Below are 25687 nucleotides of genomic sequence, written 5' to 3'. Positions count from 1 at the left end.
TTATTAAAAGCAGTCCGAAACAGGTGTGTTTTCAGTTCAGATTTAAAAGTCTTGAGTGATGTGCAGGAACACAGGGAAATGGGGAGTGAGTTCCATGACTTAATAATGTACATAAATGTATATGTAATCTTAATCTCATGTCATTGTTGTCATAATCTCAGTGTGGTATATAATATTGCAAATGTCATATTTACACCTGATCCCCAGTAGTACAAATTACTTTTATTCATTGTTTCACTAACTGCGCTTCACTAAATCCAATTAAACAGGACTAAAGATGCTCAATAAATATTTTCATATTTCCCAGCCTAACTAATATTACATCATCAATTAAAATTACACCATACTTTTGCTTTTGCTAAAGATTACTGCAACATCTAAGGCTGGCTTTACATTGTGAAATTTTCATGTAACTTTAGTTGTTTAAACCTACATGAAAATAAATTGCACGAGCTGCATAATGTAAAGTGTCCAGCAACTCATTAGAAGCTTGGCCACAACAGTTGAAAGCATCTCAACCTCAAATAACTGATTTCAATAGACCAGCTGACAGGAATTAAACGGTTGAAAATGAGACAGACTAACAGACTAACTCAAGGTTAGTAGTTTTTGATTTTGTCAGTGTCGTAAGCTATGACAAGAAACATGAAGTTTCTTAAAGCTAATGTTTCTGTAACTATCTTTTGTTAACTAGCCAGCTAATGACAACAGCTCTTAAAACGGCTGCTTGTGCCAACATTTATTCTTCTTTAGCATGCTGTTAGGTGTTTTTTACATCATTATATTAATTTAATTCCCTTTATTTCATTCTTATTATATTCATTTTACACAGATATCAAACTCATTTGGGATTAAAAGGATGAAAATTATTACAGAAGGGGAGACAGAGATGTTCTCTTTGAAGCTGTTGTGCTTGTAGGACAGGATGAGTGAAACATTAAGGAAGCTATGACTACAATGGCTACTTACACCTTCATTTTCAAAGACGTAACATATACACAACAGATTTAAAACTCAAAGTAATTGAAGTGTAAAACTGAAGTAACTGAAGGGTAACTAGTGCAGAAATTTAAATATTGCATAGTGACTGTCATGTTGCATTGAAATAACCTTACAGGCAACTCACAACATGCAGCCAGTTGCATGGAAGTTTCTCTATGTAAAGCCAGCCTAAAGGTAAATGGGATCTATATTCTCCCAAACTCTTATATGATAGAGTGAGAATCATTTTAAACAATATCTGTCTTTGTGATCATGCCACTTAAAGCTTCTGAGAAATAGAAAGCATGAAATGCTGAATGTTGTAATTACCCTGCTCTTTACGTTTTATCCTGTCGAACTGATGATAACATTTTTTATTCTTTTTCCCCTCAGTATGAGCACTGTCTTTCTTCTTAACAAGGGTATATTGAATATTCAAGAGCTTTACGGTGATCAGCTCATTGTATTTCAAGCATGACAACAAATTCTTACATCAATTACTGAAGCAAGTAACTGGAAAGACTGAAAGCAATTTAATAATCTTGCCTGGAGCGAAACAGATAAACAACACTTAATATTTTTACACACTTGCCATAAATCAGCGCAAAATAAGAGAGATCTCTGCAAGGCCTTGAGAAGGTTTTATGATGGTACATAATTGACACACTTTTGTTTTTTCTCTTCCTCTTTTTATCTTTCACATTTATACTGTCCATAAATTAACACGCTGTGCCACTGACAGCATTACACACATGGAAAGAGTAATGTTTGGTGGAAAGCAAATCGCTGGTTATCAGTTGCTGATGTACAGACAGATTTTTGGAAGCACTGCTTTTTCTGAGATATGCAGTTGATTTGTTCACATTAAGAGTTACAAAATTTTTATATCACACTGCCCTGTTATTTCCCAGTTCATGGCTGTTCACTTTCTGGTGAGATAAACGAAAACCGAAGAGGTGAAACACAGAACTACATTCAAGTATGATTTTGTAGTGTAGAGTGTAAACGACTTTCTTTCACTTCAGGCTTTTGAACTTTACTCACTACATTTCAAAAGAACATTCTCAACTCACTGTATTTTCAATACAGATCCATTACTAATCTACGGTACACTCAATTATCTGGAAATTATTAGAGCGGACATTAGTAGTTTTTCCTCAGATATAAGGGTTGTCATTACCGTTATACTGGTGTGCCACAAACATGCACAGATAATGCGACATACAAACAGTGTAAACCACGCTAATGTTATCACTGTTGATGTTTCACGTCAGTTTCAAGTGAAAATAAAAACGGGTTTATCAGTATATTGTTCAGTTGTGTTTTATTATTATTTTTTTTTTATTTTGCACAATAACATATTTCAGATTTCCAAAAATAGGTTTACTTAATCTCATAAAATGCTACAAAATTAATTATACCATGATTAAACTGCTTGGCCATACTGCTCACTTTTACTGGAAATCACTTCAGATTTTTCTCTTCATACATTTTCTACATGTTGATTAAACACCAAATTCCTAACAAATCTAAACTCTAATGGATGTGATAAGAGAGGCCAGTAGTGCCTTGATATGTGTTTGCAAATTTTTCGATTGCAGGAGAAGTAAATTAGCAGCTTTAAGAGTGCTTTTTTTTTTAAAAACTTGAGTATAGAATGTAAAACTGTACTTTAGATATATTTTTGCACTTTTACATGTGACCACCAAGTCACTTACTGGTTGACCTGGGGCTCCTCTGGGACCATCCTTCCCTGTGTCCCCTGGGGGTCCCCTAGGGCCAGGGGGGCCTGGAGGTCCAGGAGGTCCTGGGGGGCCTGCTTGACCCTGATCACCCTGAGAAACAAATGATGCAGAAGTGTAAGTGTGAAATCACTGCGTATAAGAGCATTCGGCATGAACAGAGCAAACTAGTGAAACAGTAAGGGCAATGAAAATAGCTATCATAGAGAACATGGAGGGGGGGGGTTTTCTCACAGCAGAGTTTAAATCAACACCACTATAAGGCTACAGACATGATGTTAGCCCTCTGTTTTAATCCACTGATTTATGAGCCTGGAGCACAGTTCTCCTATGAAAAACTGCTGGAATTTCAATGCATAATTGCCTTTAATTATTTCCAGATTTCCATCCAGTTGGGTCTGCAATGAAGACATTGATGATTGTGTTTAATATAACCTGAACATGGCCTGTTAGATTGCAGTCAGAGGTGGAAAGTGACAAGTTACAATTGCTCTTGTTACAGTACTTGAGTACATTTTTCTCTAACAATATTTCAGATCATAGCAATTTTACTTTACTACTCTAATTTATAAAAGCTTACAAAGAGAAAAAAGCTGCTTTTCACAGCTTACAAGCTGATGAAAGAATGAGCAGAGTAACTAATATTAGCTAAACAGCTACGATGTTCATTTTTTAAGTAAAACAGTTTTTAGAAGTGTGAGTGCCTGTTAGCTGGATAATTTAATTAAATAATAGCAATAGGTTTACTGGTCACCTAAGCTTTAGCTACATTTAGTGACACACTTAGCTTTTGAACCTTTCTGAAGATGAATACTTACTCTTTTTCACAGTAGCCAAAAAATGCAAATTCCCTTTGTTTTGAAGGTCCCTCAGTTTTTGAATTATGCATTTTTTCTTCAATAATGCTGATGGACTATACTTAAGTGAAAATGTGTTTGAAATACAAAACCAATGCAAATCTGCATCTTTATCTTTGTAGGTGAGTGATCAAGTCAGCGTTAAAGTGTTTTAATGTCTCTTTTTTAATATAAAAAATGCTGCAAAGATAAAATGCTGTTTGTTTTATCTCAGCACAACTGTCATCATGGAGAGGTGCGGATTGTTTTTACCACTTGCTAGCAGCTCAACACAGAGTTACAACATTCCACAGACAGAGGGCTAACAGTGTTTGAGTTAATGATATATTGATATGATAACAGAGCTATGAGAAACTGTTTTATTAGACAATATTAATTAAAACTAGAGAGCCCGAAGAAAAAGGCTACAATAAGCCAAAACACTGTAATTACTCAGGTAGTTCTTATGTACTCTTTCTTTCCTACTCTTCAATATTTTTACTTCTTTCAAATGAAGCACATAGCAGAACTCAAATAAATGGATTTTCAGTACTTCCACCTTTGACTGCAGCAGGCAGAACAATTTCTTTGTATCTGTAATTTACTCGTTTCAGTAAGCTTTTCATTTAAGACTAAGGCAAATTTTCGCTGAACTCTTATTTCATATATACTGCAGGACAGGAGCTCTCTTTTTGTCATTAAAGGAAAACACAAAATATTTACTGCACTATTAATTATGAGTTTAGTAGACAGTTTAATGCAAATCAAAAACAAATGAGCTCTTACTAGCGTTAAAACACCACTGTGAGCTCAGAATGATTGCTATTCATTGCAGCTTATTTCATGCTGGCCAGCCTGAGGGTTGGCGAGGAGAGTCTGAAGAATGGAGAGGAAGTGGAAGGCCAAGAGGAGAAGCCTTGTGGAATAGTGAGAGAGAGAAAGAGAGAGTAGAGTGAGGTCAAGCACTACCTTAATGAGCCGGCGCTTAATGAGCTGCTGATCAGCAGAAAGAAAGCCATGATTGATCTTAGGGAAGACCATCTGAGCAGGTGTGTGAAGTCAAGAGGTCGGAGGTCAGAGGTGAGAGAGATTGGAGAGGAGATAGTTGCATGAGGTCCCAGAACAAGGAGGAAGAGGAAGAAATATATGGGGGGGAAAAAAAGCATAAAAATAGATTAGATCAAGTAGTTGAGTCAAAGGACCCAATCCAGCGCCTTCATGCATGAATAGAAATCCACACTTTTCCAACAGTGTCCGCTTCGGATGTGGCCTGTATTTGGCAGCCAGAGGCCACAATTACCACCTCAGGGGTGCTGGGACACCCACATGGAGTTTGCTCGCCCAAGGAAAAATGTCAATTTCTGCTCATTGAAAGCACTGTCATCACAGTAATGCTTAGTGCCAAGCCAGACCCCAGGAGCTGCACACACTGAAAGCGATGGTGGTGACTTTTAATAAAAAAAAATTTTTTTTTAAAAAACTGGCCATATTAAAAATACGCACATATGGGAATTGTCAAGATACGTTAAAAAGGCACTTGTATGGCAGCAAATGATTACAGCTACTTTTAAATACTCTATACTTTCTGCCTTACAGTACTGTGCAAAAGTCAGAGACCATCCTTCTAGTCAAAATGGCCAAGTACAGTGTCAGGGGAAAAACAACGAATATGTATTGAACAGAAAATTATACAGTGGCCTCAACAACTATCAGCAACATTTTCAGTATTCAGTCTGTCCACTCTTTATTACAGTTTCTATTCTTTTTGGGAGTTTTTCAGAAAAGTCTGCAGGGATTACATTTTCTGCCTCTCAAGATCCAAGTGCTCCCGAACACATTCAGTGATGTTGATTTCTGGAATCTGGGGTGGTCAGTACATTGTTCTGAGAACACCAGTAGCTTCTTTGATTGATTAGAAAATGTTCCTCTTTTCATCTCTATTTTCTATTCTCAGTAACAGCTTCTGAAAAGTTACACATCCTTTCAAACCCATAGCAGAAACACATTGTTTTTTTTTTTTCAGATCTGCTGCAACAGTGGAGGTTCATTTTTTCCTGTCTCTCAAAGATGAAAGCTTTTGGTACTGTTTATCTGATACTGACACTTTTGGTGGTCTACCAGGTCTTGCATGGTTGTTAGGCGTTCCATTTTCTCTATATTGTTTAATATATTTTTTGGAACCTTTCACTTATTTTCGTTTGCCTTTAATATCTTCTGAAACATGAATAATTAAATGGCTGTTTTGATTAAAAATGAAATGAATAAAAGATAGTCTCAGACTTTTGCACAGTACATTTGTCATTTAAATAAAATAACCTAATCATTACATGTGAGGGATATTTTTAAATATTTCATGCAGGTGTTGAAAGGAGTAGATCTGCGGTGAACCATGGGCATTCACTTTAAAAACATTTTGCCACTTTATCATATAATGTGCCTTTCTCGTTTTTTTTTTTTTCCCCCACTTACATGGTTGCAGTCCAGACCATATCTGGGTTAGAACCTAAATCCTGTTTCTAATTAATTGTAGATTACGCCTTTTTGCTTTTTTTATTTTCGACAAAGCTGCCAGCACTGCTCATTCTCTTTTCCTGTATCCTTGGCACTCTACAGTATATAGAAAAGAACCCCATTTTTTTATTGGGGCTGCCGGTAGCTCAGGGGCATGAAAGCAATTGATTGGGCTCGATTAATCAGACACAGTTGTGCCACTGTCATTGAGTGGTCCAGGGGACAAATGTGTGGAGGATGTATGTCATCTCAGTGTGTGTGCCATAGAGTCTGCCTGAGCAGCTAGGCCACTCCAACAAACCTTCACAGTCAGGATTTGATTGCTGTGCAATGCAGCCAGGGTGGGCAGACCAGGAAGTCCCTGAGGACAAAACGGCACAACACAAACACAACCATACAACCAGACAACATGACAAATGCAAACCAACATGTACAGCATTGGACAGATCCACCAAGCACTTCACATCGCCCTTGGGATCAAACTGAGGCGCAGCAGTCGGGACACGTTGCCCATGTAGTTTGACTGAGCTGCTTTTAAACAGAAATGTGTTGTTAAATGTTGGATCAGAGACTCATTTTCATCTCAGCAAGGCATAAGTTTGGATTTGGGCTCCTGTTTCATGTGCCAAATAAATTAGACTTTTCATCTTTGAAGTTTTTTTTCTTCATGCTTGGCCAAACACCTGTCAGTTTAGAACAAAAGGATTTGTCAGGGGAAATGTTTCCTGATTCTTTTTAAATTTGCCCTAATACATAAAACTGTAATAGTAAAAATGTAATTCTGAGTGTGTCGTAAAATGTTTGCTTTATTACGCACCCCAATACAGCCTGAAAATCTAGTCTAAAAAATTATTCCAAGAATTAGTCTAAACAGCTTTTAGTAATTGTAAACATGAGGAAATACCACATTTATGGGATATTCCATCCCACCATGTTTGGGATGTAATTTAAATTGCATGGTTCGTTGAATAGATGGAAGCTTGGGAAATTTTGCTTGTCTCCTGTTTCAGTGCTTAAGTGAAGATGCACTTTCAAACAGGATTACAATAACTCAAGGTAATGAGCCAATGTTGTGCAGTGTGTTACTAATAACCGCAAACATCCTCCAAATAAAAAAAGGGGAGCAGGCACTTGAGAATTATGGGAAGAACACTCCGTCTAGGCCTCTTGAGTTATGTAGTACTCCAACGAAAGCTGGCAGAGCACTGCTTCTGCTTCATCCTGTTAGTTTTATGATGGGCTTGATCAATTTGCTTGGAGACAGTGAGATTTAGCACTGATCCCACCACCTTTTACAAGATGCCTGTGGCTAATATAAGCTGGCTTTATGTACCATAAACTTGGCCACAGTGGCCTCCATGTGTTACAGTAATGTCTTCTAGTTGTGGAAAACAAGAAAATATGTCCAACATAAGTCGACCAAAGGAAGGTTCGTTGGTTTCCCCTCAGGCAAGAATAAAGAACATACTGCAATGTCTCTGTAGAACAGTTTCAAACTAGGTGTGGGTTTATGTAGTCCACAGTTTTCCTGCATACATGGACCAGGGTGTGAATGGTAATATCACAGTGGTTCTGTGAGAATCCTAACTATTTGCAAATTGTTCTGTTTTGCTCCGTGGCAGATGTTAAGTGTTGCTGTGGAAGCATGCAGTGATAGTAAATTGCCTTTAACATTGAATCCAACAGCAGTATAAGTTATTGTCATGATCCACACTGTTTTTCCATCATTTATTAGATGAAGCCAATTGACCCATCCATGCTCCACTCACAAATGCATTCTTTCATTACAAATGTTGCTAGGTTGGACCAGCTTTACAAAACACAGGAATAAATCATATTCAATCTAAAGAGAAATTGTAGTGGCCAACACAGTATTCTTTTCAAAAGGTCACACTGTTATGACAGACCTGGCAAAGGGTTTATTTTTTGTCATGTTTTCAAGCTAACATTAGCAAGGTGGGAAATTCCTTGTCATTTTCCAATCTGCCTAGCTTTAGTTTGTTACAATAACATAGTCTAGCTCTGTAGCTCTGTAACTCATTTTCTATACCATAAAGCAGTGGCATAGGTTTCTTTTCAACTTTGGGGGGACTCACTGCTCACGCCACCTCTTCTTAAATTCACTTTGCCTTTGATGCTCAAAAAAGCTTTCTCCTTGTTGCTATTTGTACAGACAGATCTCTGATCTCTCTAATCAGCTGATGACATGGATTGAGCAGCACTAAAATAACAAATTCATAATATGTCACATCTCAGCACCTTTCTTTCAATTTGTATCTGAACAGAAATGATTAATGGGTGCAACATTTTGCTTATGCTCTCATTCAAAATTAATGATTTCTAGCTGTCTTGTTTTTGCATGCAGGGTTATCGGTAAGTATGGTAGGAGAAAAAGGTTTTGGTTTTAAGTTGACTTTTAACTGGATTTTCTATGTCATGTTTCAATCCTAAGCAAATGCTGTAGTGGTCTGACGCAGAAATTAAAATATTTTGAGAAAAAACAAGTCTTGTTAGGGTGAAAAGGATTTTTCATTAACACTCAAAGCTTGTTCAATCTCGCAACAATTTCTAAAAAGAATGCATTTGTGGGCAGAAGATGGACCTGCCAATTGAACTTGAACATGAATTTTAAGAAATTATTAAATAGCACACTGTGCCCAGTTTAACATCACTTTCATCTCAGATTTGGTGTATACTGTGGCCCTTTAGCTTACACACAGGAAAACTTAAGAAGTCTGTTTTACTTATCTTCATCTTATTTTTTGTCCTCCCTTGCACCAAAAGACTAGCAGTCTCCACGCTGTATGTAGTGCAGTTGATTATCCATACTTGAGTGCAGATGGATTCAATGATTTAAAGAAGTGTATTGATTGAAACCTGAAGGCTTGATAGCCTTGGCCTGTCATGTATCTTGCAAAACTCATCAAATTGGTTTAAATCAGTTTATTTTTAAAGGCATTTTGGGTTTCTGAGGCATGGCATGCAAAACTCATTGTCCTAGAATATCTTTTTAGATCTTGGAAATTGAATAATGCCTCTGACATTTGTGGAGAGATTGCACACTGGGTAAATCCCAAATCTCAACTCCACTGCATGAAAGCAGCATGACTTGAGTTGTATGTGTACACATGCACGACTGCACAACATAAAACTTCCACGGCTGGACTAGCCTTCTTGCTCAAATAGCAAAGGCCATATAGATTTTTCATGGCTCTGAACGTTTATCAGAGAGTTTTCAGACCACACACCTCTTGACAATGGCAAACTTCAGCCATTAATTCAAGTTAATGGGTATAAGGCACTGGTGGCTACCATTTGTGTTTGTTTTTACTAGGCTCTGTTTTATATGCTGCTTATTCACCCTTTGACCTGGTGTCCCCTTAACTAAGGAATCTGGAGGGTGGAGAGCCATGACCCTGACATATGCATAACAGTGGGTGGAACAGCCCTGCCATGGGTATTTTATGATGTTTCCCACAACTGCCATGATTATCAGTTCATCTGGAAGTGATAGGTGATGTGAGGATCTTTGCAGCCAATACTGCTTGAAATTGTGGTTAAAATATCTGAATGTAAAGTAGAAGACTCAAGTTTTTTTTTTCTTCAAAACTTGTATGTTTTTAAAAATGTCTTTGCTTTTATATTATTGCTCTGGAAATTTAACAGTTTGATAGAGCTACAATTTGAGCTTCGTGTTCTAATCAGCCAGTAAGAGAAGAAAATTACTGTTGCTAAGCAGTACATATAAAAGTGCATGTAATTAACAACTTAAAATCGCACTCTATGGTCCCAAAACAACAACAGAACCCTTCTGGGTGCAATACAGAATCATTTTTAAAAGTATCATAGAACGATAAAGACATACAGTACATATTATATAATTTGAATAGCACATTAACCATTTTCTGAACTGTACAGAACCATCTAAGCATCCAAATAGTGCATTATATTGTCATGATCCTATATAACCAATGCCTTTATTGAAGTACCCTTAAAGAACCCCCTTTTAAGGCAGTAGTACAAACCCAATTCCAGAAAAGTTGAGACAGTATGTAAAATGCAAATAGAGCCAGAAAGCAGTCAAATCCACTTGGACTTGTATTTAAACAAAAGTAGTACAAAGACAAGTCCTTTAATGTTTTATCTTAACAACTTGATTTGTTTTTTGTTTGTTTGATTTTTTTAATATATGCTCATTCTGAAATCGATGCCTGCAACATATTTGAAAAAATTGGAACAACAGCAATGTAATACTAGCAATATTGTGAAAACGTCTTCAACAGGGTTGAGTACAAGAGAAATATTCAAAAACCACTGTCCTTTGTGAGTAAGGATGTATTTAGGCTCACCAGTTTGCAAAAAATATATCACTAAATAATATAAATTTTAAAATAATGTTCTGTAGTGAGCAGTTGGATTTTAGGCATTTCATCCTTTACAGTACATAATATAATCAAAATATCATCAAAAGTACATCACATCTTCAAAAGATTCAAGAAATCCGAAGAAATATCTGTGCGTAAAGGTCTAAAAAACACAACTGAATGCCTGAAACCATCAACTGCTCAGACGGTTCTGCATAAAAAAACTTGCGTGTTAGAAATACTCTGAAAAACCGTTATCAACAAACTACATCCATAAATCAAGTTAAGACTGTACTGTGCACAATGGAAGCCATATACTATAAACAACATCCAGAAACACTGCCGACTTCTGGGCTCAAGCTCATCTGCAATGGACTGATGAACAGCGGAAACATTTTATGGTCTGCTGACTGAATCTTTTAGATTGTTTATAGAAGTAATGGATGTTGCATTTTTGGGGCCAAAGAAGAAAATAACCACCCAGACTGTTACCAGCATAAAGTTCAAAAGCAAACATCTATCATGGTATTGAGGGTATTAGTGGGTAACTTGCACATCTGTGAATGTTAATGCTGAACACATTTTAGATCAACATATGTTGACAATCTTTTTCAGGGATGTCCATGCTTATTTCAACATGACAATACCACACCACATTCTGCACATGTTACAGCAGCATGGCTGCATAATCAAAATTCAAAAATAGATTACTTTGTGTCTTTAGTCCCCAAAAACTGTGTTTTTAAAAAGAAATGTTCCTGTCCCAAATTTTTAAGAATGTGTTGCAGACATAAAGTTTGGGAAATATTTATACAAAACAAAAAAGTTTATTAGGTAAAACATACAATATTGTGTTTTTGTACCATTTGCAATTTAATACAGGTCAAACAACATGTACACATTACTGCATTGTTATTATTAGCATTTCACACCTGTGCCAACTTTTTTTGGAACTGGATTTTTGAATAGATGTATTTAAGGGGGGAGCTCTTTCGACTTCAGGGATTCATGTTTGTTTTGGTGTCAAAAAGCTGTCATTGCATATGTAACAGTACAGAAAAAGAAGCAAAATGTCAAAGAACAATCAGAGGAATGATCTAAGCATTTCCCTCTCCAAATTTGTCTGACAGGCCAATATTGACCTGGATCATATGTTATTATTGGGACTCAGCTTAGGTCAACGAAAACATTAGTTGGACTACGACAACAGACCTGTATTGTTTACATGATCACAGCTTAGTTAGATTAGCAGTTGCAGTCAGACTAATATCGAAACTACTCATGTGCATGCAGACATACTTACTAAATTGCTTTCATTTATCACAACAAGGCATCTTGCGTGGGCTGAAAAATGTGATGGGATGCTTAAATATATATATTTTTTGAAGTCACAAATTCTAAGGATTTTGAGGGCTTATTTTGTCATAAAAGTTGTACCTGAGAAATTTTATATGAACTGTGAATAAAATTCAAAGCCTGAGCTCAAACAGAATAGTTTTCAGTGTTTTCTTTATATCTAGACTTTGTTGTTCTGTGCACTGATGAAGAAAAATAATTATTAGACTGTCCAAGTCTATGAAGAGTAGCTCTGTGTAATAAATTAGTAGTAAGTTCTTCTGAGGACTGAACATCTACCCTTGAATCTGGTTTTAATTTTTTCAGAAAAACAGTGTCAAGGGTAAATATCACATTTCCTAGTTTGCCCATTAAGAAAATCTCCCTAATTTTGTTCCACTACATTTCCTCACTAATTTAATGTGCAAAGTCAATATGTCACCCTGGTGGGTAATTTAATTAGGTCACAAGCAGTTCTAACCTCTTCACTCTTAATAGTCTGTTCTCTGTGTGATTGGCTCATGTAGTTATGATGGAAAGTTAATTACACAAACATACCCGCCTGTATGTAATAAGAATTTGGTGCTGTTTATTTGTCCTATAAGATGGATCACAGTGGGAAAGCCAGGGGATTCCCTTTCATTCACTCCTAGGTGGCACAGGATTGAGTTCCTTCACGGTGGATGACTCCATTTCCCTGGTTAGAATGTACAGATCATACACTAATCCTTGAAATTCTATCTAAGAGAAAGATCAGGATTCCAACTGAGTTTAGTCTGGAAGAATGCAGAGTTGGGAGCTGGCGGAGTGCTTGGTCTACTACCACATATAATGCAGATCTGCATTTAATTGCATAGGGAGTTACGCAGTGAATTACATTTACATTTTACATCAAAAGGATCAAGTCTGCATATTAAATTTTGTTTTTGTTTGGATGTCAAGAAATGGAATAATAACTATTAATCAAATCCAAATCATTATAAAATATTACTATTTTCATGAAGTTCTATAAACACTGTGCTATATTTTATAAGATTCTAAAATAAATCTACAGCAAAATATCAGCATGTGAAATTAGTGTTTTTTGGTGTCTTGGTGGCTGAGAAGACCCAACAAACTGCAAATAAAAAACGAGCTGCAAGACGCAGAAAGCACTTTCATCAAAATGACAACATGGGCGCTGTGTTGTACAAACGCCCTGCAAATTCACAGAAAACTTTCAGCAAAATTATGAGACCGACGCTATGTTTCATAAATGCACTGCAAACACAGAAAACACATGCAACTTCAGAAATGCTGCAAAGACAGTCACACCACATCAGGGGTGTTCCTGGAGGACAATGTGATTTTCCATCATAGATGTTCCATACCCTTTGGGCCCTTTGAGTCTTACAGAGACATTTTCATTGTGTTGTGGCTCACTTCCGTTGTGTTGAGACTGGCTTTGTAACATTTGAAGTTGCATGTGTTTTCTGTTTTTGCTGTGCATTTGTGAAATGTATTGGTCATTTTGATGAAAGTGCTTTCTGCATTTTGCAGCTTGTTTTTATTTGCAGTTTGTTGGGTCTTCTTCTCAGCCACCATAGTTTTGTATTCTGCTGCATTTTCTGTCACAACATAAAAGAGGCACAGTGCTTTCTTTATTGTTGGATGATGTTATCTGAGCGCATGAGAGAATTCACAACACAACTGTTAAGCACTTATTGTTCTGTTATCAGAGTAACAATAAAACATGACTGATGTGTTGATGACCTATTCATGTTTTCTTGATCAAAATGGTAGTTTGTGAGACAAACTGAATTAACATCTAAGCTAAATTGAATAAAATCAGCTTTGTTAGATCACATTATTACAAAATTACAAAAATCATTACAAAAACACACAGCACCGCCATTAAGAAACTGCATTACTGCACATTAGTGCAGATTAAACATCAGAAATGCCCATGTTTTTGCATCTGCCTTAAAGCGGTTTGGGTTAGGTAAGGTTCTCTTTGCGGGACCTAAATGTTCTGTATCTACACTGTCAAAACTAACTTGCTTACCTAATGAAAAATCACTATCAGTGAACAATGTCCAGCAGAATACTCTGAGTGGTAAACCCATAGTGAGCTAAGCGTCCAGACTGAGAGCCTTGACGAAGGCTCGCTCTTGAGAAGCCTGTGTGGGCATCTGTGGGATATGGGCGACAGTGTCAGATGTGATTAAGAGGTCTGATGGTGGGCCAGCGGCTACGTTCTGTCACCACAAGTTAACCTCAACATGCTCCCCACATGTGGGGGGGGAATCAATTAGAGACACTTTAAGCAACTGTGGCCCCCTTGGAGTCTGTCCAAGATGATGATAGATATAAAGAAAAAGACAGCAAAGTAATGGAGAGAGCAAGAGCAGGGCAAGCACTTAATGCAATAAAGACATATAGACTTAATACAGCAGGTCGTTCACAGTCAGAAGGGTCTTGTATTTAGCCCAACTGAGGGGTGATGACTTAGACAGCCTGCATGCAAGCAGATACGGGAATGAGATATGCCAGTGATTTATTTCATAATTTGCCAGCTGTTGCAAAGCGTGCACTTCATAATCATCCTCTCAGAGGTGTGAATTTATCAAAATGTCAAGCAACTGAGCTGGAAATAATTACGTTCTTCAAATGAGCTCTCAGTGTATAGTGTTCGTGTGTCATTGTGTAGTATAGAATGGTAAGATTTCGATTTTTTTTGGTAGAAAAGGCTATATCAAATTACAATAAACTTAAGCTCAGTCACATTTGTTTTTGTTCTGGCCACCAAGCAGACGGTCTTTTAAGCAGCAGAAGCAGTCCAAAGGCACCGATCTTTCTTAATGGGTTCCTCAGGTGTTTATAGTTCAACCCCCCTGTGCCTCATTCACTCGCTCTATTGGAGCTTTGTTATGCTTGGAAAGCTTAAATAATACGCACTGTCCACAAAATCGCATGCATCTCAAACATTCAGTCCATGGTTTCACACAGGAGACATACATTCATCAACACATCAAAAACCAAAAGAGCATGCTTGTGCAGACCACATACCCGCGGCCCCTGGTCGCCTTGGTCACCCTATAAAAAAAAAAAGAGGAAAAAAAGGGAGAGTCATTTTGTAATATCATGCCAGAGATGGTAATGGTCACTTCATACCCAAGGTGGTCAATGGCAGGGATGATGGGCAAGTCACTTCATGCCCAAGTCCAACTCAAGTGTTGAATATCAAGTCCATTTGGAATCGAGTCACAAGAGTTCGAATCTGAGTCAAGTTTGTGACGAGTTTTTGGACTGTGAGTCTAAGTCGAGTCATGAGTCTATCCGGTGTGAGTCGAGTCTTGGGTCTCTGGGATGTAAGTCTTGAGTCTTTGGTTGAAAATTTTTGTTTAATCTCATTACTAGCTGCAGCTATTGCATTTTACAAAAGTATGTCTTAAACATGGCACAGACTGCACATAGAGCTTGAATGTTCATTATTTGTATCAAACCTGATGCGTGAGAACATTATTACTGTAATGACAGTGAATGACTGTACAGTCTGACAAAAAAGTCACAAATAAAACAAAGTTTTATGTATATACAGCATTAATGTTGGTGGCCCAAATTTTGTTAATGTTTTTACATGCTGAAATTTCACAAGTCTTAAGTCAAGTCATGAGTCATTTAAGGCCTAGTCTGAGTCTAGATACACAGGAAAGCATCATCAAGACTTAATTCAAAGCACATTGATGAAGTAAGCTAATACCCACATACCCAAGAATACAGCACAGCTGAGGGTAAAATCACTTATGATAACACACACTGATGACGACAGGGGCTGGAGGTTGAAGAGGGCTGCCTTGTGTGAGAGTCAAGGGAAGTAAGTGTGAGTATATTTGTGGTGTTTGTGTTTGGGGGTTGGGGGGGGGGGGTGTTATAGGCTCCTTACTTATCCTGCTGTGGCTGAAAAGGGGGAACAACCACCATATCATTTAGTCTTCTGGCTTCTTTTGTATCTGCAAATACAGGCTTGCCCGAAGCTTTCTCTGTGTACACGCCAGAGGCACAGTGTGACTAAGCAGTGGTATGATTTAAAATGACTCAACCTACATTTCTCTAAGGCTCATTTTGGACACTCACTGGCATAGACTTTAAGAGGAGCAGCAGGAGGATTATCTCCTCCCTGCTTATTAAAGGTCTAGAGGTAATGTAGGCGTCAAAACACAGCTGTTACTTTCTTGCATTTTCCCCCAATTTTGCAAATGTGATGAGATTAAACTACATCAATTCAGTCTGGGGACCACTTTGGAAATTACTTAAAGAGCTGTAGTGAGAAATGATGGTTACAGTAGGTTACGATCTCTAACTGCTTCCCAAAGACATGAAGAAGCATCCTCAGCAATACCGAGACTCATTCTGTGTCCTATGTCTATAAGCCATGTCCATAGAATGCTCCTGTATCTCTAAAGCTGATGGCCAACACACAAACATGCACTACATTATTTTTAGCCTGATTTTAACCCCTTTGAATGTTCCAGGTCACAAGCTCATTTGGACTGAGTGAGATGGATCTGAGACCGTTAGAGGGGAAGTTAATCATTAGCCCTCCGATTGAGCTCTGAAGAGAATTTGATGTGGTCAGCAATGTAATTGAACATGTAATTCAGACAGCAGTCAAAAAGAGGGCTAGGAAAAAAGAAAAAAAGGTGAAAAGATGTGCATGCACAGAGAAGCTGCTTGTTGAGCTCAAGCATATAATCTCTTTACAATTTTAAGTCAGCTGCTAGTTCAATTTTTCCAGTTCTGACTGTCATGTATGCATTTCAACCCCATGTTCATCCTTAGTTCATGTTTTTGCTATACTTCTTGAGAGTGCATAAAAGCATAAGCAGGTCCTGTCCTGTTAAGCTTTGTTTGTATCACGTGATAATGGGGGTGATCTGCGATTGTGAGTGCCTTTGTAACCGAAGCTCGTTGTGTGTTGTACCCTCTTTTCTTCTCTAGAAATTGGCACTTGAACACATTGCAAAGACTACAGCTGTTCTTCTGACACATACATACCTAATATGTCTGTGTGAAAAGGGAACAACTCTTTATGTAGCAGGAATGTTTGTGTTTAAGCTAAAGCTGCACTTTAGAAAAAAAATAGTTCCTAACCAAATTGTTCCTGAGAAGGGGACATCTTGAGTAGTTAAGGAACATTATTGTTAAGTGCCATCAAGTCATTTCTGACTCCTGGCAACCATATCGATAGTGTTTCTCCAGAATACCCTGCCATCTGTTTTGGTCTACAGGCTTCTGAATGACTAGTTCATGATTCCTCTGATTGTATCCAGCCATCCATCTCATTGCTGGTCATCCTATTCCTCTTTCACTTCCAACTCTTTCAGGCATAATGATCTTTTCCAATGAATTGTTTTTTTTTCTCAGAATATGAGAGTAAGAGCGCTTTGGTTTGGTTGGCCTGGTTTTCAAATGAGAGACTGTTCAAGGATCCATTTGTTTGTTTTCTTTGCCAACCATGGAAGTCTTTACCAACAGTTCAAAGGCATCTATAATTTTTCTGAGCTTGATTGTGTCCACTTTTCTCATATATAAATATGATATAAATAATATAAATAATATATAAATTCTATATAAAAACAGAAGAGAAGGGCACAGCCTGGATCATTTTTATCTATGTTGAAATAAAGCTTGCTTTAAAGACCTTTTAAAGCTCCTACATCCTTGTACTAATCTGTGTCATATATCTTACATGGTATTTGGCAGACACTCTTATCCAGAGCGACTTACAATTTGATCATTTTTACACAGGTAGGCGAAGGTGGTATTCGAAGTCTTGCCGAAGGACTCTTATTGGTATAGTGTAGGGTGTTTGCCCAGGTTGGGATTGAACCCCAGTCTACAGCATAGAAGGTAGACTTGTTACCTACCACACTATACCAACCACCACACTATACCAACCAATCTTGAGTGCTGGATCCTCTGTTGTTAATAACAGATGCCAAAACTGTCTACCATTGAATATCCACATCTTCTCCATCAATGGAAATGTAGTAGTTTTTTGTCATACCCTTTTTAAATTGAGCTGAAGTCCTATCTTTTCAGGCGATTCTTCAGCCGTCAGCCGGTTCTTCAGAGTGTCTGCTATGAGCATATTTTGCTAACATCTGCATATTAAAGTTAATGATTTTTCTTCCACCAATCCTTGATCATTTTCTTCTCTCAAATGTTCTGCATACACAAAGAACAGGTATGCTGACAGTGTGCAGCCTTTGGCACTTGTCATTCCTTTTCACATGTGGAACCATTCTGTTTGTCCATTTTCTGTCCTGGCCGTCGCTTGTTGATCAGTGTAGAGATTCTTCATTAGATTGAGATGCTCCTCACTTTCCTAAAGATATTGCATAATTTCATGTAGTCGACACAGTCAGAAGCTTTGCTGTAGTCAATGAAGCACATGCTGACTTTCTTCTTGAACTCCTTTTGAACTTAAAATCCTATTTTTCAATAATCCAGTGTACACCCGCTATTATATCTCTTGTTCCACTGCCTTTCCTGAATCCTGTTTGTATATCTGACAGTTCTCTTTTGATGTAAGGCTGTAGTCTGAATTGAATGATTTAAGTGTAATTTTACTGTCATGTAATATTAAGTAAATTGTGCTGTAGTTTACATACTCTTTTTCTCTTTTATTGTATTAGGATATAAACTGATCTCCTTCCAATTTGCCAGCCACTGAGCTGTTTTCCAGATTTGTTGGCATAATTTGGTCAGTGCTTAAACTGAATCTTATTCAAAATCTTGAAATATTTCTGTTGCAATGTTATTGATTCCTGTCTTGGTTCTTTGGCAATAATCGTTCCTTTCCATGCTACCGGATCATCTGTGCCATCAAACACTTTCAATTCTCGACCTGGAAAATTACTTAAGATTAGGAAAATTTGTTGGAAGGGGCAAACTGGGGTAAAAATTGGGGCAGTGTGGGCCAAAGGCTTAATGAGTCAAATGTCTTACCAGAAACTGCCAATACTTCTTGCTAATTGGTAAACAGTGCAAATACATTTGTGTATACAGTGTGTCAAGGTGAAAAAGACTGTGAGGTTTAATATATTTTACCAGCAACCCATAATTTAATGTCATGAGCACATGGCCACGTGACTTTAGATTGAGAGTAATCTATGCTTGATGACCTGCGTTAGGCACGGCTGTTGAGTTGGCACGTCTTCAGAGCACTGTCTGTATTGGACTTGGAGGTTTGTGGTGAAAGATACGACAAACACTAAATGGCAGTGCCTGGGCAGAGATGAATGCCGAATCTCTCAACGGGTGGATCTAATTTAGCTAACTGTCAATTATCCACTTCTTGCGGACAGTTATTTAAACCTTAATTTTCCCAGACTTTTGCTCATCCAAACACTTAAGAATGTTTATGTCTCTTTATAGTTGCATTTATGTTTTAAACTAATATTCGGGTTCACAGGAAGAGTTATGATGGAAAGGGTACATCATGGAAATTGTAACTTTCGGCCTTGCTTTAGCAATGCTCTCCCCAGCCTTATCAAGTGACTCATAAAAGCCTCTGATTTTTGCCTAAATGATACAGTTACTAACCAGTTAGTGAAAGGTTTGTGGCTCTTTTCGTGATGTCCATCAAGAAACTCCAGCGGCATCTTTCCATGCTGTGTGAGCTTGGGAAACCTCACATATTTGCATGGTTTTAATGCATGGTTTTAATCTTTCCACATTGGAGCTTCATTGGTACCGATTGGTCGCCTGGTGTACACTCTAATAAAGAGACAGTGTGGTTATTTCTCATGCTCGGCATTCATTTTATAGAGGGATGCTCGGCGAAGCGTTAAAGCACTTCAGCCTGGGCCCTGGTGTGAAGGCAATAATGTAGGGCACAGTGGATTTGTGAACGATGTGGGGATTTAGATATCCCGAAATGAGCCTTGAGGTCAGGGCCACTTCACATTGCAATGGAATTGGCTACGAAGTGTCATTCAAATACATTCCTTATGGAACAGAATCTGCTTAGGACAGAGGTGAAGGCATAACATGAGGCAAAATGGATTTCACAGGGTAGGGCCAAAAAAGGCAGCTATGGTGGTGTACATGCTATGTGTCATAAAAGAGAATTTGTCATTGAAAATAAAGTGTCAAATTATGTTCATGGTTTTTGTATCATGGGATATATATTATCCACACTGTTCTCTCTAATATTCACCATCTATTAATTTATCTTTTAAACCAAAGCAGCAGTATTGAATCAGTTTTCTTAATTACATTTCTCTACTAGATAAATAGAATCATCAGAAACATTGCTTGACTTGAAAAAGACAAACTAACGACATTCTGAATTTCTGACATACTCAGCTATGATTTGTTGTTAGACAACAGAGTTCCCAAACACACTGTTAGATAACTGCTGTAAGGAGAATGCTTACCTTATCACCTTTTGGACCAGGTGGACCCTGTTAGGGAGAAACATAAGGTATTATTTACTCTCAGAAAGAATTGCTTTGCATGCAGTATGAATCTTATGCTTATGAAATTTCATTAGCCACAATTTTCCACCAACAAATAAGTCCCTGGTCTAGTCTTCTCTTATTAACTGAAAGCTTTTGTTTAGAGGTAATTGTACCCAGCTGAATCTTTTCAGCACCTAAGGCTTTCTACAGTCTGGCTTTTACTAGTTTATGGTCTGTACAGTCTTTTTAGTATCTTGCTCACTGAATATGCAATCAAACCAAAGTGGTGTCTTAGCTAATTTGCCACATCCTTCACCAAAAAAAAAAAAAAAAAACCCAAATCTGCAGTTGCTTTCATCAAATGATCATGTCAAAGTTCCTTTCTTGATTATAGACCAGCGTATGTAATGATGGTACGCTGGTTCATTAAGTTCATTTGGAGGAACTGGATGTGTGCAGACAATTGGTAGATTACTCCAACAGGATCTCTGTCATAGTAGCATTTTGTTCCAATAGGATGCTAGGCCCAAAAATATGCACAGTTCCAGAAAAGTAAATGCTCAAAGCCTTGCATTATACTGTGGCTTTCTATCCAGCCATTATGGGGTAACATAACAGGGCAACAAAACACAATAAGAAGATTAATATTATCCAAGTTAACTTGGCATTATTCACAGTAGCTCTTTATTAATGCAATTTGTTGGGTTTGTTATTTTACTTTTGTAAAAAAAAAAAAAAAACTACGTTCAAAGTTTTGTGAAAGAGAAAAAAAACCTTCACGCTTGAGCTTTAAACCTTTCTGGATTATATGCAAGTTGTGTGCCACAGCCATATGAACTGCCATTCAGAAACCCAGCTACTGATCACAGCTTTACTGCCTGCTTGTTTCTCAGTCTCATCTGGCAAATTAAAGCATGGTGTTCATTTTCACTCACTGAGTGTTTCGCTTGCAGGCCTGCTGCACCAATCAGTTAACAACCTCTGGGCTCCAACCCCAAATTCCAAATTACCTCATATGACTTTGCATTTCATTAAACATAGATTGTTTTTTAATAACCCTGGACACATGGACTGGAACAAAACCAGAAATAAATTTGAACTGGATCTATTTTTCTTGTCTAAAGTTATGACTGCTATGCTGTTCTGCACGGCAAATTGCCCAACTTGTGTTGCATTTGTTGCTGAGGTGGAAAGGATACATTTCTTTTTCATTTCTCAACATTGTAGTGGGAAAACACTGAGAAGGAAGTTCTAAAATGCAAACACATGTGGTCGTATGCTGTAACACTCAGAAGAAAACGTTTGGTGCAGAGAATGTGATGGTGCAGTTAGACACCTGCTATCCTTGCATGCACCAGAAGCCTTGCTCCTCCAGGATTTCTTCACAATAGGTGAATCGTGTGTGTGTGAGTGAGTGAGTGAGTGAGTGAGTGAGTGAGTGAGATAGTAAACCATTTGCTGTAGAAATTTAGAAATCCGCATTAATGATATAGTGATGTTCTGTTGTAAGAGTCTATTAATAATTAATTGTTCAGGCACAAATCACACTAAATGTTACTATGTTTGCGCACTCAATACACAGATAGAGAGCTATATAGACAGACTGACATACACAGAAAGGAAGGCAGATACATAGACAAATAGAGAGATAACTAGATGGACAGACAGATATGGACAGATAGATCAGTAGATAGATCAATAGCCAAATAAACGACACAGGTAGACAGACAGACCAGTAAATAAATAGATAGAAAAATAGACACGCAGATAACCAGGTAGGTACATAACCAGATAGATAGACAGACAGATAGATAGAAAGATAGATCGATATATCGATATAAATCGATGGACTGATAAATAAATAGATGGATTGATAGATAGATGGATGGGCAGAAACACAAAGACAGACAGATTAATGGTCCAGATGACCACAAGATGGTTCCAGATAAGGTCATGGCCAGAATAACACTATTTGAGCTACGGAAGCACAAAGACAATTGCAGACTATCATGAACAAGTAAATTGCTCATGCTATGCAGTGAAGAATTATTCAGACTGAAGGAGGTCAGTACCAGGGGACAGTAGGTTGACTCATTATAGAGCCTAACGTTTGACTTGTGGGTAAGAATGACCTCACAGAACAGTGCAGCTGCATCCTTATAATATGTTTATAATAAATTATGATAATATACACGCTTACATCACTTTCTATACCTATTGACTAAGTTGAAGTAAAGGAAAGTGAAAACCTCTGAGCTGTGTGGCTTTTCTGTCTTTGCCCTTTGCATCTTCACTACACAGAGTGTGAGCCTTATCAAAACCCTTTCAGCCTGAGCCTGACATTTGATGGAGGAGTTCCAGGGAGCTGCAGTCCTCCCCCGTGGAGTGTCAGTGAGGTGAGAAGATTAGACATGATCTTCACCTGCACTGTGTCAGGGTCAGTAGAGTAATCGGCTAAATGTGAATGATGAGTTTTCTTGTCCATGATAGGCATCTGTGGTCATGAACATGACAGTCTGTCTGTTCAAGGCCTGGATATTGATAGAGACCAGTTTGCTGAAAATGGTGCCAGTAACAGCTGCCAGTTCCATAGATATAATCTGAGATGAAAAAATAGCAATAATTTGTGATTCTCATTTAAATTTTAAGCTCTGTTTTTTTGTTGCATGTTATTTTGAGAGACAACAGTGTTGAAGCTGTCATATCAGACAGAATAATAATGTAGGTCTGGTGCTGACATTCAAAAAGTCGATGGTAAAAACGACTGAAGGTTGATTATTAAGGACACCGATCTCAAAATGAATGGATTGGTTAAAGAACAGCAAATATTTCCTTTAAAGGAATTTATGGACACGCAAATTTTAAATGTCATTCTTCCAGACCACCAGAAGGCTGTGCTGTTTAGTTAAAACAATTACATGGTATTTTTCAATTTTGAAATATATTTTTTATTTAATTTTCATTGAGCTATTGTTAAAAGCCATTTAACAAAAACTGCATTTACTACAATTAGAATAATCACAGTTTTGACTCAAGGATGCATTAGATATAGCTCAGCTATTTTTTTACAGTGTTCTCAGAACTGATTCAGTTGAATGGAAAAATTTAAGCATCGCTGCTTTCTGCCAATTACTTGCATATGGCAACTAGGTACAACAATCTGATTCAAAGAAAATATAGTTTCGTGAAAACAAAGCATTCATGATCACATGCTTAGCTATTTCCTGCTGATACAATAGGAAAAAAATTCAAAACATATTTGTCAACTTCTTAATTGGCTAGGTCTTCTGTGTCTAAGACAGAATTTAGCTAGAAACTTTTGGTGCAGGTCACCAGGAGTGATACAGTTTGCCAGATAAATCAGTAAAATTCCAGGCATATATTAGTGGTGCTAATATTGCGCAGAACCAATGCTAAGTTATCACAAAACATCATAGGCTGATCCAAATATCCAAATATATTTGCCATGGCACAGTTATAGCATGGCTGCTAACGGCGTTTTATTTTCTCTGGTTTTATTACTACTTAAACTCAAATGTGTCTACAATTTCAGTTCATTTTTTCCTAAAAAAAACTTAATCCTCTTCCTCTTCACAGCTCCAGAAGGCAGTTTTAAACTGGAGTGCTGAGGCTACAACTGTGAACCTTAAAGCATGTATTAGTGCACATGTCTGTGCTTTATCACAATAAAGGATAATGAGCAAATGTCTTTTTTGAGCATCAAATCCATATAAACATGTGCTGGCACTTATAAGTGATTAAATAAAGCTTATGTAGACAACATTTGAGCACAGCATTTTAACTGTTTGACAGAGGGAATATGAGCTAACTGACAAAGTACCGACAGTTTCTTTGGTGGTAAATGGCGCAGAGATTAAGATAAAATAAAGCTTTATTTAAGCTAAATATCTTTGACTAAGTTGAATAACTGAACTGGAACAGTGTCAGTGACTGATCTGCAGAGTGATGGCAATACTGTGTATACTTTAGGACATCCTCAGATTTCAGAGTCAGGTTTCAGACATCAGACATTACAACATATCTTCTCCATATGCAGAACAGCATGGGAGCATATAGCCACATGATTTTATGGACATAAAATCTGACTTGGATTTTGCTTGAATACTTTTTACCATACATTGTGTCCAGCAGGATTTTAATTTACCAAGTTTATACCAGTCACATACCGGCACTGACTGGCTAAATGAAATTGTGGTCTGAGGACAACAAAAAGAAAACAGACATTTCAAAAACTAAAAAAAAAAACTACAATATAAAGCAGTGGTTATAGTGGCTCATTAACAGGTCAAAAAGCCATGGCTTTAATACAAAAACTGGTCTGCTGAACTGGCTTGAGCTGACTGTACTTTTTAAAATACTGGCAAACAAAAGACCAGCAAGAGCAGACAACTGCAGAAAGAAAAGGCATTGCAAGGCCTCAATGAAAGGCCCACACAATCAGAGCCAAAACCACAGAGGACTGGGAAACACCGCCCCATAGCACTTCTGATAAAGTAGGTACACTTAATATTAGTATAAACATGATAAATTATCACCCAAAATCTGCAGTTTTTTATGCTTGAGTATCTCACCTGATCCCCAAAGACCAAGCTTTGGTCTACAGCATTATCAAAACTTTATTATGGCCTAGTCAGTTTGGCTTGGCTCAGAAATCGCTTCAGACAGACTATAAACCGAGAAAATCATAAAATCAACCTGACGTGAGGAATTTTCCTGCCCACAAAACCAATTTGGCTCAATCAGCTAGAAATGCATTCAAAACAGAGTGATGTTTTCCCTCTGCGCGAAAACGGGGGGTCAGTTTGACCCACTCAGCTTTTTCTCTTCATGTTCAAGTGAACAAGTGAATATTTAATTCTTCTCTGGTGTATAAACCTTGAGCCTGCTATTATCGCTCATTTAAAAGGAAAAGATAGCATTGAATTCTCTGCTTTACTGACGGGTTCTTTTGCTTGCGTTCCAGATCTTTCAGAGAAAGGTCACAGTACAGTGGACTCATATTTCACCCCACTTTTCAGCAATCATTTTCACATAACGTGATGGATGTTAGTTTGACAGTTTGTATTCAGCACTGCAAACACAGGGTTGGAGTGCTTCCACCACTTTCACTATTGTTGACATGAGCGAAAGTGCTCTAGTGGGTTTGGCTTTGACTGTGGGGCAATAGTACAGTTTTACTGTATGGATTCCAAAATCATCTGTCGTTTGTGGAGGCACACTTAACCAGCAATAGGGGACCCACCCTTTGCCCATGAATTTTCTGTAAGAGACAGTTTCCCTCTATGCAAGGTGCTGAAACCAAGCTATCAAAAAGAGTTTAAACTGACAAGAGTACAAAAATATAGTGCCACTGAAAGGAGCAGTTAAGCTGGTGATTGCCACATGGAATCAATCACTGTCACTCAAAGCCATGAGAGCTCATTTATAAAATAGTCATTGAGTACAGT

At 37.6% G+C, this 25687-nt stretch overlaps 1 protein-coding gene and 1 long non-coding RNA gene across 5 annotated transcripts in view; one reads left to right on the top strand and one right to left on the bottom strand.

Moving 5' to 3' along the window:
* The window catches only part of LOC108436216 (collagen alpha-1(XXV) chain), a 218122-nt gene that overhangs the window by 59654 nt on the left and 132781 nt on the right, over positions 1-25687 (bottom strand). For all 4 annotated transcript variants that reach the window (XM_017712568.2, XM_037545797.1, XM_037545804.1 and 1 more), the window contains exons 5-8: positions 20196-20222; positions 14818-14844; positions 4529-4600; positions 2700-2816 (exon numbers count right to left, since the gene is read on the bottom strand). In XM_017712568.2, coding sequence (XP_017568057.1) covers positions 2700-2816; positions 4529-4600; positions 14818-14844; positions 20196-20222 — 243 coding nt within the window. The remainder of the gene's footprint in view (positions 1-2699; positions 2817-4528; positions 4601-14817; positions 14845-20195; positions 20223-25687) is intronic.
* LOC119265389 lies at positions 22537-24002 on the top strand. The gene is made up of 2 exons (XR_005131625.1): positions 22537-22615; positions 23817-24002. It is a non-coding gene; the product is annotated as an uncharacterized LOC119265389 (long non-coding RNA).

The sequence above is a fragment of the Pygocentrus nattereri genome, chromosome 2 (genome assembly GCF_015220715.1).
Source record: "Pygocentrus nattereri isolate fPygNat1 chromosome 2, fPygNat1.pri, whole genome shotgun sequence".
Lineage (NCBI taxonomy): Eukaryota > Metazoa > Chordata > Actinopteri > Characiformes > Serrasalmidae > Pygocentrus > Pygocentrus nattereri.
Note: the sequence above shows the minus strand (reverse complement) of the source record. Positions and strands in the feature narration are given on the sequence as shown.